Below are 18,843 nucleotides of genomic sequence, written 5' to 3' on the forward strand. Positions count from 1 at the left end.
CCATTTTCCACCTCTTGTCTAACGGAAGGCCACAATTCAAGTTACTTGAACCCCTATTAAGGTCAGTTTTGTGAAGAGGAAGGGGTTTGCACCTTTAAGGGCTCTGTGCCAAGTCCTCCACACAAGGCGGTCCACTGGAATGCCCTTCCACTGAGGCACATAACATCTGTGGACAACATACCTGACCTCCTGAGGAAAGTGGTACTTTGTATTACACCCCAGAGCCACAACAAGTAGACAACATGAAGCCCAAATCTCTTCCCTCAAGGTTGTTTGACGGAAATTCTGCATCAGGTGCAACTCTGAATGCACGAGCAGCAAAATATCAACGGCATGTGGATCAACAAGAGAGTCTGTATCCTTTTGGCCACAATGACAGCCAGCCGGGGAGAGAGAACGACAGACAAAATGAGAGGAGCCACAGAGAAGTTCATTTTGCATTTCGGCCAGAGAGGTATGAGCCGCTGGTTGACGAGGAGGCCAAAGAAGAGAAGAAGAAAAGGAGGAAAGAAAAGTACAAAAAAGTCAAGAAGGTTGGTCTTCTTGCTTTCAATTTTCTTGAATTGTTGATCTTCAATGAAAATGAAACTTTGTATTAAGGTACTGTAAAATGTGAACATGGCATTATTCAGCCTGAAATCGCATTTCTTTTAATAGATAAATTATTGGAAAACTAGCAAACTCCTAGAAGTTATTGCCACCGTCTTGCTACAAATTATCTCATAATTGTTTAATTTGCACAGTGGGCTATTTTTGTAATTTGTGTTTTATGTTGCTGCATAATTCCAATTTAGTTTTTTATTGAGGAAATGACGTCATACAAATCACGACACGGTCATAAGCACCGGCTCGTCTTTAACGTCTGGCGTCACATAGATTGATGGATGAATACAGCATGGTCAACATGTGACCCTAGTTAATCAGTATTCATGTTTATTGGTGGCCAGTCAATCTTTGTTTGTATTGAACATGAACAGACTTTTATTAGTGGATCGTGTTGTCTGCAATAATGTTATTTTACTGTAAATTTACTTACTATTTAATATTATCATATGCTTACATTTGACTCAACATCCAAACGCATGCACACCTATATGGATGTAGACTTTAATAATCCGTTCAACTTTAGTCATTTACACTTTTTTTTTTTTAAATACTGTTTTACATTCTCATGTTCAGTGAATATGAACTAATGGTGCATTTCTTGAATGAAGATCCTTGATTGATCCAACTTTTGTCTTCTAGTCGTTTCCATTTGGGTAAGTTAAGATGGGAACTCAATATGGCGTTGATCAATCGGCTTCATTCAAATCACTCTAATACTCTTATATGTTGATTATTGAAAATATCTGGAACCAGTAAGTTAAGGAATCTACACTATTGGTTGACTAAAAGTAATTAAATTATTGCAGATGCATCTTTTATCTGAAGTCAATGAGTCAAGATCACCTTTACCCTACTAATCATCAGCTGTCTAACAGTTTGATTTACTTAATGTGTGATTTCTAGCCTGTAAAATGTGTGATCCCAACATTACCACTTTTATCAGTGAGCTGGTATTCATGTGTGTGTGTATGTATGTATGTATGTATATATATATATATATATATATATATATATATATATATATATATATATATATATATATATCTCTTAAAAGTTAATCCTGGACTTTGGATATAGTTTGACAAATTCTTCTTCAGTCAAGTATCTTTGGAGTTGTCAGACCATACTATTTATAATCTTAACACTTATTATGTAGTTATTTTGGTACTTGTCTCAAGCCGTTTTAAGTATAAATATGTTCTACTGGTGAGTAGAGTCATTTGTACATGCTTCACTGTAGGAATGCTTTTGCTCTATTTTTCTAAAACATCTGACTTCCTGTATCCGCTTCAGCCGCTCAGCCAGTTCCTGTTCAAATGGTACAGCAGACAATAGTGTTCACTTTGCTTTTTGTTTACGTTTTAGGGATAAATACAGACTGCACCTCCCCTCCTGTGGTGCTATTGTTCTAAAGTCACACATGTGCAGGTTTTCTCTAAACAGTTTCTGCCTGAATTTACGTCAACTCTTAATTCCCATATTTAACCTGTAATTTTCTCAAAATCACTGCTGTGCGTTGGAATACAGGTGATGATTACATGGTTGTGTAGTTTAATTCAACAGCAGCTTTCTTAGAATATAGATAACGGCATTATCGTCTCCAAAATTGATGATTTAGCTATGAATGTATGTTTGTCTTTCAGAATGCTGGCAAGGCACTGCGCTGCACCTGGAAGTGTCTAATGCTCGGTCTGTACAATTTTGCCCTTGGCTACTCTACTCCAATCGTGGTGGCTGCTACTTTTGTCCCTGACTTTCACCCGGGCAGGAACGCGGCCTGAGCTCAGCCACGTGCACCTGTAGCCACACGCCGGTTAACTCAAGGATACTGACCAGAGATGTTTTATATTCGAATGTGTTTAAATATTGAAATTATTTTTTTTATATTTGATTGTTAAACATTCTAATTCTAATGAACAAAGTGGTTAATAGGCCTTTTCCACAGCAGACATTTTGATAATGATGTTCTAACCAATTGTTTTGGTAGTCTATATTTCTGTGCTTTTCTTACTGTGGCATTTTGATCTCATCAAATGCTGTAATAATATACAGTATTACCCACTTTTTAAAACCAGATTTGCAGGAATATCCACAGTTAAGATCATAAAACCAGAGACTGTAAAATTGCTCTTTGCGTAGACCCAATGCGTATGTCGGCTATGTACTCCTGTAAATTACTCCTACATTACATATTGCTCATGCATGTGTTAACCAATGAAAAATATGTGCTTTTTTAAAAAAAAAATCAAGCATCTCGCTGTTGTTTGCATGTGTGCAGAGGGATTATGTCGGGATGTGGCATCTGCTGTAGCTGTAGAGAATCAGGGCATTATACCCCTTATAGGCAGGAAACAGGGAAGTGATCATCAGTTAAGTACGAGTAAAGCAAGGGTCTTCCAGATCCAGACAAGATTGTGCAAGTCAATTCCTGAACCTTGCAAGTTCAATTGACGGCAGTGCAACTGGTAACATTTATGACCAGAACTGTATGACCTTATCGTTGTATACGTCAGAAGTGAGAAATGGTTTGTCCTGGACGATGGAGGCATGTCCCAACTTCTCCTCCTCGAAGACATGCTCAGTGGCCTGACGTCTCAAAGACCCCCCTCCCCTCCCGCATGTCTTTTGAGGACTTTGCAGCGTCTCCATTCTTTGAGCGGGAGCTGGAGGTCGCCAAGCAGAATGGGGCCGAGTGGAGGAAGTTGAAGAGGAAGTCAGCTTGCTGCCGACAGGTCGCCTTTGCAGGTTCTGTCACATGGGAAGGAGAGGACCTAGTTTGTATGATTGATAGGAGAGAAGAAGAAGTGACCACTAACTCACCAAACGACAAATATACATTAAATATATTGTATTAGTATTAATGTAATTATTTGTGAACTAATTAACTAATGTGAATATAATTATTGCATTAAATGCAATATTGTTATTGTACTAGAATATATACCATTATAGCACAATAATGTATATAATTATTTTACAGGAATAAATACAATTATTTCAGTAAATAGATATTATTGCACTAGAATACATAGAATTGTTTTACTGGAATACATACAATTATTTCAGTAAATACATATTGCACTAGAATAAATATAATTATCAATAATATAATCATGACATTTGAGAAGCTGAAACCAGATAATGTTGGTGATTTTTGTTTTTTGCAATTATATTGTAAATATAATGATTTCTAAATGATTAAAATCATCAATAAATATAATATAATCAATAAATCTGACAGCATCTGTTTAGTCAATATCAATATATTCATATCATTATTATTTAGATATATTGTATATATGTGAAGAGCAGAATTAAAAGATCAATATAGTTTGTATGTGTTTTGTTTGCGGTTTACTGTTTTTTCATCTTTAAATTATTAAAGAGAACATGTGATTTTGTCAGATGAGAAACATTTTAATCATATCTTTATTGAAACACATCACTGCAGTCGAGGAAGAAATTATTCTCCACCTGGTTTCCAGTACTGAAATACAAAACTATAACTTTGGATACATTTCTGTACACGTTCCAGATGATCCTCAGATTGGAACATTATGGTGTGACCTTTGAAGGTAGTTTCTAACATTTCAGTGATTCTGTATGTGTATGAGTTTGTTCAATTTGAAGCTTTTTCTCGTCATGATATTTGAAGGTTGATTTGTATCAAATGTTAATAAACTGTGCAACAAAAACGAAATCATTTGCTAATGGTGGACAAAGGAGTGTGAAAATACAATAACATAAAAATAACACCTGTAATATCCAGAATCTCATTTATTATAAAAAGAGCTAATACAAAGAAAACAGAATTGTGTAAAGGTATAAAATAAACTCTTATTGCGAGTTGCTTTCATATGCCTTTGTTATTACACAATATTAACACACAATATAAAATAGCACAGGTAAAGCTACAGCGCAATGTTGGTAACTGGCGAGTCTCCCAAGGCCAGGAACCTGTTTAGTTTGAACTCCAAGTTAATGGGACGCTCACTGGGAGACCGGTAGCTCCCTCTCATCGTTGAGCTCAGGTAGGGAATGAGCGCACAGTTCTCTTCAAACGAGGCCAGCTTCTTTTTGTACAGCTTGCGGGTGTAGTCTGTGCTCTTGTTGTTGAAAGCTGTAAAAACACAGAGATTTAATTCATTAGTTGGATAAAACATGAAATAGTTGCCATCATAATTATTAAGTTCAAGCAATTCCCACATGCTATTTCATTTTGGCTGAAGGCAGCCTTGACACCTGCCTACCTTTCAGATAGAAGGCCACATAGAGGAGGGATGATCTTTGTATGCTGAGGAAGGGGTACTTCGGTTTCAGACACCCAACTGCTGTCATGGCCTTGATGACTGATATTGACACACCCTGAAAAACATATAGACTTGACTCAAGCAGGCCAGATGACAAAGAGACTTCAGAAACATACATATATCAAATGATATGTTTGAGTTTGTGTCTGACCTGTTCCAGATAGCCCAACGTTGGAAGGGAGGTGAGGGGTATCGGTTCACAGAGAGGAGGAACTTTAGTGGGCAGCTTCTGGTCCCAGTAGGCTTCAGGAATCCTAAAAGATTATATTTCAACTCCAACTATCGCTCAGTATACTGTCTGTGATGGCCAAATAATACCATCCTTCCTTTAATACAAGTAGTGTGAAACTTTCAGATATTATTGATATGCACAACTAAACTTGTGAAAAGAACACATGACTTACAAAACGTTTCTGAAATATAAAAAGACATAGCTCCGCACCTCAAAAACTTGTCCTGTTTCTGCTTTGTCTCAAAAATGTAGATCCTTTCTCGGTATTCAACAGCATACTCCATCTTTCCTCGAACCAGAGCTTCATACCTAAGGACAAGTAGAGAATAGAAAACTATCTCATACAGTAAAGAGTTATGAGCAGTAAGAAGAGATCTGACACAAACTAAGTCCGCTTGACATATTCCTCCTATTTGTGTTGGCATGTAGTGGGACATTCTCGAGGTTGCAGATGTTGCAGTTTTTATTTTACTAAAATTGATCAAAACAATTACATAAATAACTCAATACATAATTGTGCTCCAGTGATAAATGAAAACTTATATTAATCCATTAATGCCAATCATGTATTTAAACCCAAAATCACTGATTTTAATCTACAGTTATAAGAGTCTTATTTGTTTCTGTTCATTGAATTAGCTGTTTGGTTGGTACATAGCACTTATTGGTACATGGCACATATTTCAGTACACACATGAATCCCTTTGCACTGACTTTTTTTGTTTTGGGTCTTCGAAAATGTTTTCTCAAGAAATGAGAAAAAATGAACATGGATTTGGACAATATATGGGTGAGTACCCATATGATGGTCAATATAACATACCTTTTCTTTCCATCCAGATAAGTGACTGGGCAGAAGCCCTTCATCTCAACTTGCTGTGGGAACCTGTTTTTCACCTGATTCTCAGTTCTCTTTCTTGGCAGCAGGTGGGGTTGTGGGAGAGTGCGTGCGCAGCCAGGAGACACAAAATGATCCGGTGTGGTGAGGAACCGCTGTGGTTGAGAGAGCAACAAACACATGTTATTGTTCTTTTAGTCACAGTTAACATAACATGTGTGCATGTTAAAACTGTTATTATAAATCCTTCACGATTTCACAGTATAACATACAACTAATCGGTTTATTTGGTCTAGCTGTCGGCTCCACCACACTGACCTCCAAATGGTCTTCGCCACACATCTTGTAATAGTGTTCCCTGTACTCAGCCGCATGAGTTAAGGCTGCGATGTCTGAGCAGTCCACTAGGTGGTGATGTAGAGCCAGGCAGACGGGGCAGTAATGACCAAACTCTCCAAGCCGACACTGCAGCTCCTTGGGTGTGACGCACAGTCGGTTGATGGAGGTTGCTTGCCCTTCAAAATTAAAAAGCAAAGGGAAAATGAACTATGCGTATAGATTAAATGTACGTTTTCATTGTATGCAGGGTTTGTCAGTTATTTTACTCAGTGTAAAAAACCCTGCCGAGCTTCTAGTATACTTACTGCTGCACATCCTTCCCACGTAGTTGGAGATATATTTCATGCTGATGCTGAACTCCTTTACAATTCTGTTCCCGATCCACCATTTGCTCTTCAAGCCATCGAGCAGGATCCAGTTCTGATAGTGTTGTTGGAAGTGTTGCCTAATATGATCTATCTCCTGCGTGTAACAGGAGTTGCGAATGTGGAGGATCTTTGAGCTGTTGTGCATCAGGTGAGGCCTGCAGTGGGAGGAGAGAGAGGGGTACACAACATGTTTTCATATATTAACGTTGAAGGTTTGTTATTTTAAAAACAGCTACCTGTGATTTCTGATGTGTATTTATAAAGATGGTTATAGTTGCTACTGCATGGCGTGTGTTTTATCACTAACTTGTTGGGCTTCATCTTGTCCAGAAGGCCTCTCCTCAGCACCTCCACTGTGTCGAGCTCCAGCTCAACAACTATCATGGGAATGATACTCCGAGACTCAATCAGCTCTGACTGCTTAAGTGTCTTCGGAAAGCCATCCAACACGTACCTGGGATGCCATTAAATATTGTCTTCTCAAACACCCTCAAGCAGCAATAAAAGAGTTCCGCATGGACAGATTTCTTGAGAGTTAGAGTAAGAATAAAGACTTTATGGAACCGATGCTCTCAGCTTACCCTCTGCTGCAGACCGTGCTCATTTGCACCACCTCCAGACACTGAATGGCCAGGTCATCAGGCACAGCAAATCCCTGGGAGAGATGCCTTTTCATCTGGACTACCAGATCAGTGTGCTCATAATTGCTCAGCACCACACGCATAACACTGCCAATGGACAGACAGGCCAAGCCATATTTCCGAGCAAACATCTGTGCCACTGGAAAGTTAAAGCAAAGTGAGAGAAAAGAAGAGAGCGATAAGGGTTTGAGAAAGTTCAAAAGAAACAACTCTGTGGATGATTTAGCTGCTGTCATGAGTCTTACCCGTGGTTTTTCCAGATTTGGGTGGTCCAACAACTGCTATTTTAGCAGAAAGGGACGGGGTGGGCTTTGGCTGCCTGAGGTACTTCAAGGGGTTCAGCATAAATGTTTTGCGGTTCTCCTTAGACTCAAAGAAGTAGATATACTGATGGAAGATTATGGGATATGTGGCGTTGAGAGGCCACTGCACAGGCTGGAACACATCTCTCTCTTTGTATTGCTGTAGAAGGGGGGACATTTGTGGAGAAAACAGTATGTTGAAATACACTATGTACAGAACAGTCATGCAAGTATTTGAAGTAAAACTCATGACAGTGGTTATTCCTAGATTGCGACCTACCTTTATGGGATCCCAGCAGCCAAAGGCACTGTGGAGCTTATAAGAGAAGAGCAGCAGCTTATGTGCCAGGCTGTATGAGATGGGTTGGCATCTTTGGAAGAGTGACTCCCTGTTGGTCAGCAAGGGCTGGATTTTCTGGAGCAGCTGATACCGCACAATGCGGAGCTTGCGAGAGGCTCTGATCAAGACATTGGATATGCTTAGTTCACTCAGGAGCTCCTGATGATAGAACAGCACAAAGCAGAATATACAAATAAAAGGAAAATTACAATATCACATTGCATTTATCCTAGACCCAACCTGTGTCAAAATAAGCCAAATAATGTGTTCTTGTAATCAGAATGTAAAATGTATGTCTGTATCTCATCAGACAACCAAAATACTTTTTATAGTCACATTTAATGGTAACGTCTAATGATGGCTATTGTGAAACTAATGTAAATCTTATGTAATTCTCCCAACTGTCCCAAAATGAAACATTAAAAAAGGGTTTTAAATGTGTATGTCTGGCTTCTTCATTAGGTCTTGCGTCTTTGTACCATCACAGTAACAAGGCTGTTTTCATCCGTCGTATAACGCTCTGCTATCTCCATCTCCAGCCTCCCAGACGCTGCCTCCTCAGTCTCCTCATTCTCCATGTCTTCGTTTTCCTCCTCTAGAGGAAACTCCTCCTCCAGCACGGCCTCTATCCCATCCTCTATGTTACCCGCAGCGTCATCCTCTTCATCGTCTTCTTCATACTGATGAGTTGGAGATAAGAGGAAGAGAAGTTACGCAGTGATGGAGATGGAATGCCAGTAGTAATAAGGAGTTTGTTTACCTTAGTTTTTCCTGCCTTGGTGAGTTCAGCCCTTCTCCTGGCAATGTTCTCCTCCTGTACCAAATAGATTTACTTGTGCCAGATACGCACACACAATTTATAATCACTGTCAGGAGTTGTCACTTGCTTACCCTGTTATTCTCACGCAGATGCCGAAGGAGGTTCCGCTGTGCTTCACGGTGGTTGCGGCGCTCACACCAGCTCTCCAAGTATCTCGGCAACAGACGCTTCTGGACATCTGGGACATCCACCTCCAGCATTACCACAACGTCTGGGAAAAGCTGTTTCTGCAACATATACTGCACCTCTTCGGGATTGTGAGGGAAGCCCTCCAAAATGAAACCTGTAGTTCTGCAAGATAGATAATGGTAAGGTTTGCCAGGTGTACAACAAAACCACACTACATATATGCAATGTACATGAATACAAATCTAAACATGTATAAGGAAATTAGTAAATAAGTGTAAAATATGTATGGAAGTGTATGCGTATGAAAGGTCTGTATGTGAGCCTGGGTTTTTAAGAGGTGAAAGATGTAGAAAGCGAGCACGCATGAGAGATTTATTTAATGATTGTTACAATTTTAGGGAGTTACACTTATTAGCCCTCTTGCTGAGAGTTAATATTACTGTACATTATATTAATGACAGTAAATAGGAATCATTTGGCAGGAAGAGAATATATTTTGTGTTTGTGTACAACTACATGTATGGCTCCTGTTTCCAGTATGGTGCGATAACCATATCCAGGATCTCTGGAGTCAGTGGATCTCCATCAGAAAGGTAGGCTTGGATTGCCTTTTCCTCATCAGTCAGAACCACTTCCTGGTGTAGACACACACAATATTTAAAAATATCATAATCCTCGCAGGCACCATAATACTGGAAACCTTGCTACAGGGGGGTTTATCGAAAGCTGACCTCCATATCATACATGTTGGCGGAGGTCTCCTCCAGCTCTTCCAGCTCCTCCGTCTCCTCCTTCTCGACCTCCGCCCTGGCTTCCTTTATAAGGGCCTGCAAATCCTCAGAAGACTCCTCTGAGAACTCTACCTCATCAGCATGAGGTACCCGCTTCTTTGTCTTGGCCATGATGAGCATTTGGAGTTGCTCTCTGAACTGAATATGAAAGATGCCAAGCTGCTGGGCAAGCCACTCACCATGAGTGGTTTTGCCGGACCCTCGGGTGCCAAGCAAAAAGATCCGCAGGACAGGAGGCTTGGATGGAAGGTGATAAGAAACTTGTTAGGGATTGTTTAGCTTTTCTTACGTTGCCTTTTTCTTTCTCTTCTTATGTCAGCTTGTACCTTGAGAGGCTCAGTCTGTGCAACAAATTGAAGAGGGTTTTGAAGGAAGGAGTCCCTGGCTTCGAGGCTGGAGAAGTAGAAGGTCTTCTCACGGTACTTGGCGGCATTTTCATCCGTACACGGCCACAGGACATTATGGTTTTTTAAGGCCACAGGGCAGAAATGTTGGGTATCGCCTAATAACCTTTTGACTGTTGTGTCACCCTGCTTTCATTGAGAGGGAGGAGATGCTTTCAACAAAGCAATAAAACAGGCCTGTATCTTCTGTATCTTAAATTGTAGTATTATAAACCGGTTTATGAAGACTTATATACTGACTTCATTCGCCTCCTCAGATAAGTCGTTGTCACTGCTGTCTTCCTCGGCTCTCTCCAGCTCAGTTAACGCCTCGATATCCTCTGCCTCCTGGTCCAGGTCCATTGACGATACCTCCCACGATACGTGCTCGAAGGGTTCTGAAAATCATGTTTGTAAACCAGATTAGATTGAGAGTTTCTAGTAGCAGCAGTAGTCACATTATTAGATACACTATTCAAAATCTATGTCACAAGTATACTATAGTTAAAATGAATCAACTTGATTGATACTTCAAGAAAGGTTGCACTCACTCTCCATTTGAAGGACCATCTCTCGAAGCAGGTCCTCTGGGCTTTTGTGGCCAATCTCCAGTACGGAGTGGACGACAGTTAATGCAGACTGCATTTGGCCCCATTCAGACACAAACTGTTGCAGTTGCAGTTTATAGTCATTCATCTCCGGGCCGTCTGGGTAACCCAGGTCCCAATGATCGGGTAGTACCACAGCTTGTCAAAAGAGATGGAGAGTTTGAGACAGAGAGATAAATGCATATTTAGTTCAGTGCTGCTTTTAGGAAGCTTACATACAGTATACCGGTAGTTTGTCTCACCTTCCTTTTTAATAATGGCAAGATTTGCAGGGCTGGTGGTATCAGATTGATTGGGATTTTCTAGAAAGGAAATTCATTAATGCGGGTGAAATTCTGCAGGATCAAGGAGCATTTGTGAATTTAGGCTGCTTTAGACATAGAGCTGGTACCTTCGGTCTCTTCAACAACTGTCTCTAGATTTGTTTCCAGCTCTGCAGGCTTGGCCTCTACCTCTGATTCGGGTTCCTTCTGGTTTCTAAAATGGTCAGCAATTAAGCACAAAAGCAAAAGCTGCATAAACAATACATTTCAGATATAACAACTAATAGAATTTGACAGCATCGTTGCGCCTGCACTCACAAGGCCTGTTTCTCTTTATCAGATTGTTTGTCCTGCAACCTCTTCCTTACTGCTGTGTCCACGCTGTCCTTGTTTGCTTCATACAATCTCTTCAAAACTGTTCAATACATTTAAATGCAATGATACATGAACACTGACAGAACTTAAATATATACTCATGTCTACATATTCAAATAAAACAACGTTTTGTTTGTGAAGCACCGTTTCTGTGTCTCGTACCCTGATTGCTATCATTGTCTCTGAGACAGAAGAGGATGTCTGGCATGATTCCAGCTTGCTGTAAGATATCCATTTGGGAAAAGTTCTTGGGAAAGTTGTCAAGCACCCAGCCAGCATCAGTTTCAGCCTCTTCAATCTGTAACATCAAAATTCAAGCTGTTTATAGATACGATGCATATGTATTTTCCATCTCAAGCCAAATTGTTAGTTAAACTTTGGGTGGTTCATTCATTTGAATTTACTTGGACATCAAGTTAATTCAAACAGCCTACTGTACATGATACACTGCAAAATGGCAACATTTATGTTATGTTAATATCTTTTTTTGGACCAAAAAGCTTGTGTAAATTTAGCTGCCATGTTCCACTATTTTTGACATACCTCTTTTACGCGCTCCTCGAGTACCTCAGCATACAGGCTGAAGGGAGATGTGCTCATATGTTTAGCTTCTTCCAGCGCAGACAGCACCATGGCTTGCACCTCTGGATGATCCTCTGTCACTGAAAAGAGCAGAAAACATTTGCAAACAAATATGGTATATTATGCTGGCACAGCTGTCCCTAGCTTTGTGAAGCTCAGGGACACGTGAGTCACATGTTCAAATTAATTCTACATTGTAGGGCTGATGTGTGAGATAACACATTGTTAGGGGAATAGTTATTAAGCTATGGAACATTGTGTTGAAGTTATCTAAAAAATAGAAAAATAAGTGTATAAATTGGTTAATTAGATGTTGGGAATATTAATTTCTGAATTATGCTCATTGACCAGGAACTAAGATGTAAAATATATTGAAAGGTATTTATGTTAATAATTGACGCTCACTCTTTTCGTTTATTTAACGACGTCATGACGGCAGCAGGTGCAAAACAAAGAGCCGCATTAGGCATGGGAGCATATAGTTTTTCTACCGTGTGACAGTTTATTATTTGTGTATTTAGTTAACGCTTTGCTGCATGAATTAAGATCAAACGAAAAGAGTTAAACAATCTCCTGTCATTTGCGTACGAAAAGAAATTCACTGTGTCTGCAGCTCTTAACAATGAACCGCGCAGACGGAACGTCGCTACAATAACATTGTTGTCTGTTTCAAAATACTCTATATAATACAATTATACAGGTCATAGTGAAAATGATGATCGTCAACAAAACTCAACTTGCCTAAATTCTCCCCGTCCTCCTGCTCCATCTTCAGCCGGATTTTCTCTATCGCGATCTGTGTTGTCTGCTCTTTGATTTCTTCAAGCTTCTCCTGCTCAACCTTGGCCAGAACCGGCTGCACCAATACCTCCATATCAAGCACCAATGCATTGTAGTGCTGAGCTAGAAGCTTACATAGAGTGCTCTTCCCGGCCTGTGGAGGTCCAATTATGGAAACTCTGCAAGGAGGTCTGGGCATCGGAGGAAGTAAGTACCGTCGGGGGTTTGTGATAAACTTCTCGTAGGCCTCCTGAGATGACAGGATGTACAATTTGTCCTGGAAGCTGCAGAGGGGTAGAAAATGAGAGATGGTTGACATTTTTACCCAGTCTCATTTGAAGCTGGATAGATTCCTTACCTGGCCACAGCATACCAACGATCACTCACCCCACAGATAATTCAGGCTTGCCAGGAATGATCTTGCCCTCCTTCAGGGCAACAGGACAAGTTCGGCTCCAGCGGCTCCTTCTCCATCTAAAGCCAGGGGACACGGTCCTGGAGGAGGACATTATTCTCAATAGGTCTTCCTGGAAAAGAGATGAACTCAGGATTAAACTAGTTCAATTTGGAATGGATTTAGTGGAGAGAGTATGTTGGAAACGTCTGTTAGAGCTTAATTTAAAAAAAAGAATCCCCCAACAGGTACACTTATTGCATCACCATCATCTTTGTGTTTTATAGATGTGGTTTATTTGAAATACATTTTTTTAAATAAAATCTGAATATGGTCACTAATGGCAGACCGTGTCAATTTCCTCTGGCAGTTCTTCATCATCCGTCTGGTGAAGGGGGAATGGAACGCAGACACGCTTTACCGCCATGGATCCAAGACGGGACATTACAGACTAGAGACAAAACAATACACAAAATAAATACAGAACTACCCACAGAATACCCACAGAATAGTTAAACACACACACACACACACACACACACACACACACACACACACACACACACACACACGCACACACACGCATACCGAGAGCAGCTCTTCAGGTGGGTTGTTTCCATCCAGCTCCAACAGGTAGAGGGGGTTGTGGCCTGACATGTAATCCTGAAAAGAATTAACTTACAATTTACTGGATTTAAAAATGAGTAACCAGTGTATTTCCTTTTCAGGAGAGCAATTCATCTTACCCTTGAAGTTTGTTTAACTTCCTAGTGTGTGATATGTTGGAGCCTTGGGGTAACTCACCTCCAGTGGTCTGAGCATAGTGTCCTTGTACATGTTGATTCTAGGAAAAGCATTTCTGACCAAATTTTCTGGCGTCCACACCAAGTGGCCAACAATATCCTTTTGGGGTTCCTGCAAGCAAAACAAACCAGGAAATCATGACAGCACAGACAGGTTTTAAGGTTTAAAGATTACGGTTGTGATAAGAATTATTCATTGGAAAAAAAAAAAAGAATAGAATGAAATGTTTACTCTGTCCAAATAATGCAAAATATGATGTCATTGGGAATTGCAGGAAATAAACTGAGTAATAATACTCTTAACATCAAAGACAGGAACTGTTAAACCCAGTGGAAAGACATGTTTTCTCTTCAACCATACCTGTTCATCAAGCTCCTCTTCCTCATCCTCCAGTTCCTCATCCTTGTTCTCCCTCTTCTTGTTAAACACATCTTCACGCGTCCACTGTTCCCTGTTATACAGCTGGCCTGTCTCTGTGTGCTGCTTCAGACCCGACAGCCGATGGACCAGGTCTTTATCTGCATACTGGTGGAGGATGGCGGGGTTAAGTTCACAGATGTATGAACGTGTACACTAAATAGAGGACATGTGAGTTACCTTGATGTTGATGATAAAATCAGGTGTTAGTTTGAGGTTTTTGATCAGCTCGAGCTGCTCATGAATTTTCAGACACTCTTCTGACATGAACGGCAGGCAGCTCAGTACATACCCTGTATTACAACACACGTATTATCACCTACAAGCAGTGTTTTTTTTAACTGAAAAAATGCAATCTGAATACATGACCACTATTCATGATTTACCATAGTGCTCCACATCTGGTGAGTTAAGCCTGGCAATAATCAGCTGGAGCACCATGTCTTCTGGTATAATTCTCCCCTCAGATAAGATAGTCAAGAGCTAAAAGAAAAAGCAATTCACACACATATATATATATATACACACATATACACATGACATTCAAAAGGATAAGTTAACATTTGATGCTCACCTCTATGCCTTGCTTTGTTTTATTTTGTAAGTGTGTGTTTAGCAGATCTGTATCTGAAAAATTAGAAAAGCTGATGAGAAATATCTGAATTAAGACGGGACAAGGACCAGAAATACAACAATTGTACTTACCATCAATTAAGATACACTTCCAGGACTCTGCAAGTTTTTTGGCCAAGGTGGATTTGCCAACACCCTGCCACAAAGAATACCACACAATTCAATGTGTGTAGGCGTGTGTGTGCATGTGTGTGTGTGTGTGTGTGTGTGTGTGTGTGGGGGGGGGACATACCGGTCTTCCCACTATGATAAAGCAGGTGGGTTTGGCAAGAAGACCCTCTCTCTCAGCTTCATCTTCTATTAGGTTGTCCACTAAACGGTCTACTTGAGCTATTGAACATCAATAATGTACAGAGAGAATAACACGTCATAGACAAAACAATAGATCATTTCTCAATGTATTGTAACATTAAGTTACCTGACGGCCTTACAAGTAACATTACCCATAAACATTAATTTACCCCAAATTTCCGATATAAAGATGAATTAGCCACAGGTCATTTCTGTAATATTTCAGAAGTTTACTCACCATTACTTTGGCTCATTGTTATATGTTTTTTATCCGTTTAAACGTGTATCATCGTTTGTTTATCAGGATAACGTTACCTATAGGTTTCCTAAAGTTTGTTGCTCAATGTGTTAATGGTCACCCGATATGGTTACTATAGCAACCAACAAACTGAGAGGGGGGGGGGGTGTCTTCCACGTTGAAGCCAATACTTCTCCCTTTGAGACTTAAAGTGTACGTTTACTACGTTAAGAAGTGTTTATTATCAGCTGTACCTGCCTTTGGAGATGTTATCTTCCAATGAAAGACAATAAAGTGATTAACTGATCGCATTTTCAGCCCTTTCGAACTTATTGGACCATGCGGGCCACCGTATCAGTTGACACGAGCTCGGTTATGTCACCTGACTAAAACAAAGTCACGTTACTTTTCACTTGTATGCTAGTCCCGTAATCACTTTGGGCAGGTTACGTACACAATTAATGAAAGAACCACGTTAAGGAGTTACTTAGGCTACACGTGGAGATGCGTATTATTATTAGAATTGTGGCTAACGCAGCTGACGTTAACTGACTACATTAATGGTAAGTTACGTCGCTTAGCTTGGAAATAGGACGTAAATAAGATGCAGCCAGTGGCTAAAAGTGGCATGTTTAACTAACGTTAGTATGCCTTGTCGCTTTTCTGTTTTATGATGTGAAGTAATGGATATTTATGTTGTGTTTTGTTTGTTTTGCAGCTTGTCTTCTCTACTGGGTTGTGAGTGTTTTGATAATACAGGGATAACAATGCCGCAGTCAGCCGCTACCATCAGTGGGGTCCAGAGGATGGTTCTGTATGAAACCAGAGCCGTAAGTCCGCAATGAGCTTTATTGTCACTTTTTCACAAGGACTTGAAGTCGGTTCCACCTGCATGTAGTCAAAACACCTCTTTCAATTATATCACATGGCAAAGAGCTGCTTGTAAGAACAGGATGAAGAACATTTCTTAATATATATATATATATATTATTGAACAAAGGAAAGGAGCATGCCTCTTCTTGATTTGCACATATTTTCTCTTTGGAGCTACCTAACCCCAGTTTGTTGTTTGTTATGGTATTAGAGGCACACACTGGGGCTAGGAACTACCTAGTACAAGCACTTTTCCCCAGCTTTCCCAGCCGAAAGAGCCCTGCTAGTAAGGACACATTATTTATTTAGGGCAGACAATATTTAGGACATTTAAATCGCTGTCATTCACAAGTCCATCCCAACCCAAATCAATCACTTGTTAAAAGCATTTATTATAATAATGTATTGTAGTAATGGATTTCCTAATTTTAACTGATGTTGGAAAGCCACGCTTAAGCTAGGATATTTTACTTTGAAATCTTTACAGATGTAAACACAAGACTGATAAAGTATTTAGAGATTTCTGTTGGAAGTCAGCAAACACTAGATGGCAGCCAAAGAATGTTTGTGATGATTTGCTATTTCAGGGATTCCCCAGTCTACTTTGATTCACCATGGCCGCCATGCTGTCAATTATAGTGTCTAGAATAACAATTTACAAGACACAATTACCTTTGATTTGGTATAAATATCCAGATATGCACACATGACGACACGTTCTTGTGCATGTGTCTTTCTTTTTCTTTTGTGTTTTTATTTAGCAAATTCAATTATTTTTGTTTTTTTCCCGATGACCTACAATGACACCAGTGTTTAAATAAGGGTGTGCTATGACAGTGTGATTGATGGCTGATTTATACTCACAAACATTTAGACGGTAAGGCAGGAAAACATTTGTCACAGTTGAGCTATCATAGTTTCTTATTGATCCTCTGTCTGCCCATTTTACTGAACAGTGGCTGAACTGACTGCCCATAAGATAACGTGGAACAGGACAACGTGGTTCTAATAGTTGAGGACTGCACTGATGCAAGGTGTTCCAATTGAATGGTCTTTTGAGGACAGAAAATCTTAAGCCATCTCTCAACCCAGTGTGAGAAAAATAATGACTTGAAAGAAAAAGTCATACAAGAAAGACACCAATTTTAACAATGCACCTATTAGAATGTAACCTTATGATTACATATGTGCTGTGCACAAATATACTCTAGTCTGTAACTACACTAAATCAGTGTATATTCTCATATACAATTATATGGTTCCTTTTGTGTGTAATTTCACAGGCTTCTGTTATACGCATTTCTACTTGGGTGGCTCATTGTGGAGAGCAAATGTTGCACATTATAGAAAAAAAGGCCTGAAGACAGAGAGTCTTTAACAATAGTGCTGTACTGTAGAAAGATGGCTTGTAATCATATAGACTGTTTATGTCTATTGAAATTTGAAAATGTGTCCCCATAGACACATTTTCCTCCTGTGTTGTTATGCAATCAAACAAGTAAAATTATTATTCTTGTGATCAGTGTGTACATATTCCCAGAAGCAACCATATGGCACACACCAGCTCTGCAATAATAATCCATCATAGTTATATTATATATTGCTTTTATGTTTCTTTCCAGAGGTTTTTTTTGGTGGGGACCAATCAGGCACAGACCAAACACAGAGTCCTGAAGATTGACCGCACAGAACCTAAGGACCTGGCCATTATCGATGATAAGGTAAGCGCTGAATTTCCACCAGACGTAGTACAGTGCTAATTTATTTACTTATGTAATACATTACAGCACGCTCAGATACTATTGTACAATCGCTCAGCCTGTCCAAAGTGTACTATGGGTGACAGCTTAGCTGTAGAGTGCTGCGTGCACCTCCTTTTTTTTCTTTCTCCGCTGCTCATTACCAGGATCTATGAGCTTGGATTTGATTTGTTGTGTTGTGGGTAATTATGATTATAATGTTTGTTATTATGTAACATCCATAACAAAATATCTATCACCCCACGCTCTTATTCCTGCAGATATTATACTGACCCCGGGAAACCATAAATTTGAGTGTGGATGCTTGAGAATGTGATGAAGAAGTGAAACACAGCCTCATCTTTCACTTTCTCTCAGTTCACTTTTGCATTTATCATTACCTGCAACATCCAACATTATATCACTACTTTTCTATGCAATCGGAGCCACTGTCTGCCATGAATCATGTAAATTCTTAATAAAAATTGATAGTGTTTTAGAGAATTGATACAGAATCACAAAACATAATGTTGCAATCCTCAAGTGTTATATTTTCTTACACCCCAACAATAGAACCTCTGTTTCTGAGACGAATAAAGAGTATTAACTATCTTCTTATTACATTTTGCAGAAGAACTTAATTTAATTCCACCAAAGAAACATAAACAAATACTATAATGATCTGTTTTCATACTCTAGTGTCTTTTTTCTGTTGCACCTTTATTGCAGAATTTAAGTTGTGATATT

The 18,843-nt window shown here is 39.6% G+C and overlaps 3 protein-coding genes across 5 annotated transcripts in view; 2 read left to right on the top strand and 1 right to left on the bottom strand.

Moving 5' to 3' along the window:
• The first annotated feature begins 74 nt into the window (after window positions 1-74).
• LOC117727222 (uncharacterized protein C1orf115-like) lies at window positions 75-4,326 on the top strand. 2 transcript variants are annotated; one of them, XM_034527376.1, is made up of 2 exons: window positions 75-533; window positions 2,250-4,326. In XM_034527376.1, the coding sequence occupies exons 1-2, from the start codon at window positions 243-245 to the stop codon at window positions 2,385-2,387; spliced, it is 429 nt and encodes a 142-aa protein (XP_034383267.1). In that variant the 5' UTR covers window positions 75-242; the 3' UTR covers window positions 2,388-4,326. The 2 variants fall into 2 exon arrangements, 1 of the variants encoding a protein (XP_034383267.1); XR_004609027.1 differs by lacking the exon at window positions 75-533 and adding an exon at window positions 1,679-2,133 and having other exon boundaries at window positions 2,250-2,363.
• Window positions 4,327-4,517: 191 nt separating this feature from the next.
• ak9 (adenylate kinase 9) lies at window positions 4,518-15,500 on the bottom strand. The gene is made up of 35 exons (XM_034528158.1): window positions 15,485-15,500; window positions 15,188-15,279; window positions 15,028-15,091; window positions 14,897-14,949; window positions 14,709-14,805; window positions 14,503-14,615; window positions 14,266-14,430; window positions 13,906-14,016; window positions 13,690-13,764; window positions 13,451-13,552; window positions 13,095-13,234; window positions 12,669-12,991; window positions 11,889-12,007; window positions 11,508-11,643; window positions 11,289-11,385; window positions 11,099-11,184; window positions 10,651-10,845; window positions 10,361-10,497; window positions 10,043-10,246; window positions 9,657-9,953; window positions 9,442-9,560; window positions 8,868-9,087; window positions 8,737-8,790; window positions 8,456-8,656; window positions 7,917-8,135; window positions 7,580-7,796; window positions 7,275-7,473; window positions 7,001-7,147; window positions 6,631-6,848; window positions 6,305-6,501; window positions 5,972-6,141; window positions 5,359-5,457; window positions 5,068-5,170; window positions 4,857-4,971; window positions 4,518-4,726 (listed from the first exon to the last, which is right to left on the bottom strand). Exons 1-35 carry the CDS (start codon window positions 15,498-15,500, stop codon window positions 4,518-4,520), a joined length of 5,109 nt encoding a protein of 1,702 aa, XP_034384049.1.
• Window positions 15,501-15,844: 344 nt separating this feature from the next.
• fig4a (FIG4 phosphoinositide 5-phosphatase a) overlaps window positions 15,845-18,843 on the top strand; it is a 34,000-nt gene continuing 31,001 nt past the window's right edge. The window contains exons 1-3 of one of the 2 annotated variants that reach the window (XM_034527596.1): window positions 15,845-16,047; window positions 16,203-16,314; window positions 17,980-18,078. In XM_034527596.1, the coding sequence (XP_034383487.1) occupies window positions 16,252-16,314; window positions 17,980-18,078 (162 nt within the window). In that variant the 5' untranslated portion in view covers window positions 15,845-16,047; window positions 16,203-16,251. The remainder of the gene's footprint in view (window positions 16,048-16,202; window positions 16,315-17,979; window positions 18,079-18,843) is intronic. The other variant, XM_034527595.1, reaches the window with a different exon arrangement.

Source organism: Cyclopterus lumpus, chromosome 24 (assembly GCF_009769545.1).
Source record: "Cyclopterus lumpus isolate fCycLum1 chromosome 24, fCycLum1.pri, whole genome shotgun sequence".
Classification (NCBI taxonomy): domain Eukaryota; kingdom Metazoa; phylum Chordata; class Actinopteri; order Perciformes; family Cyclopteridae; genus Cyclopterus; species Cyclopterus lumpus.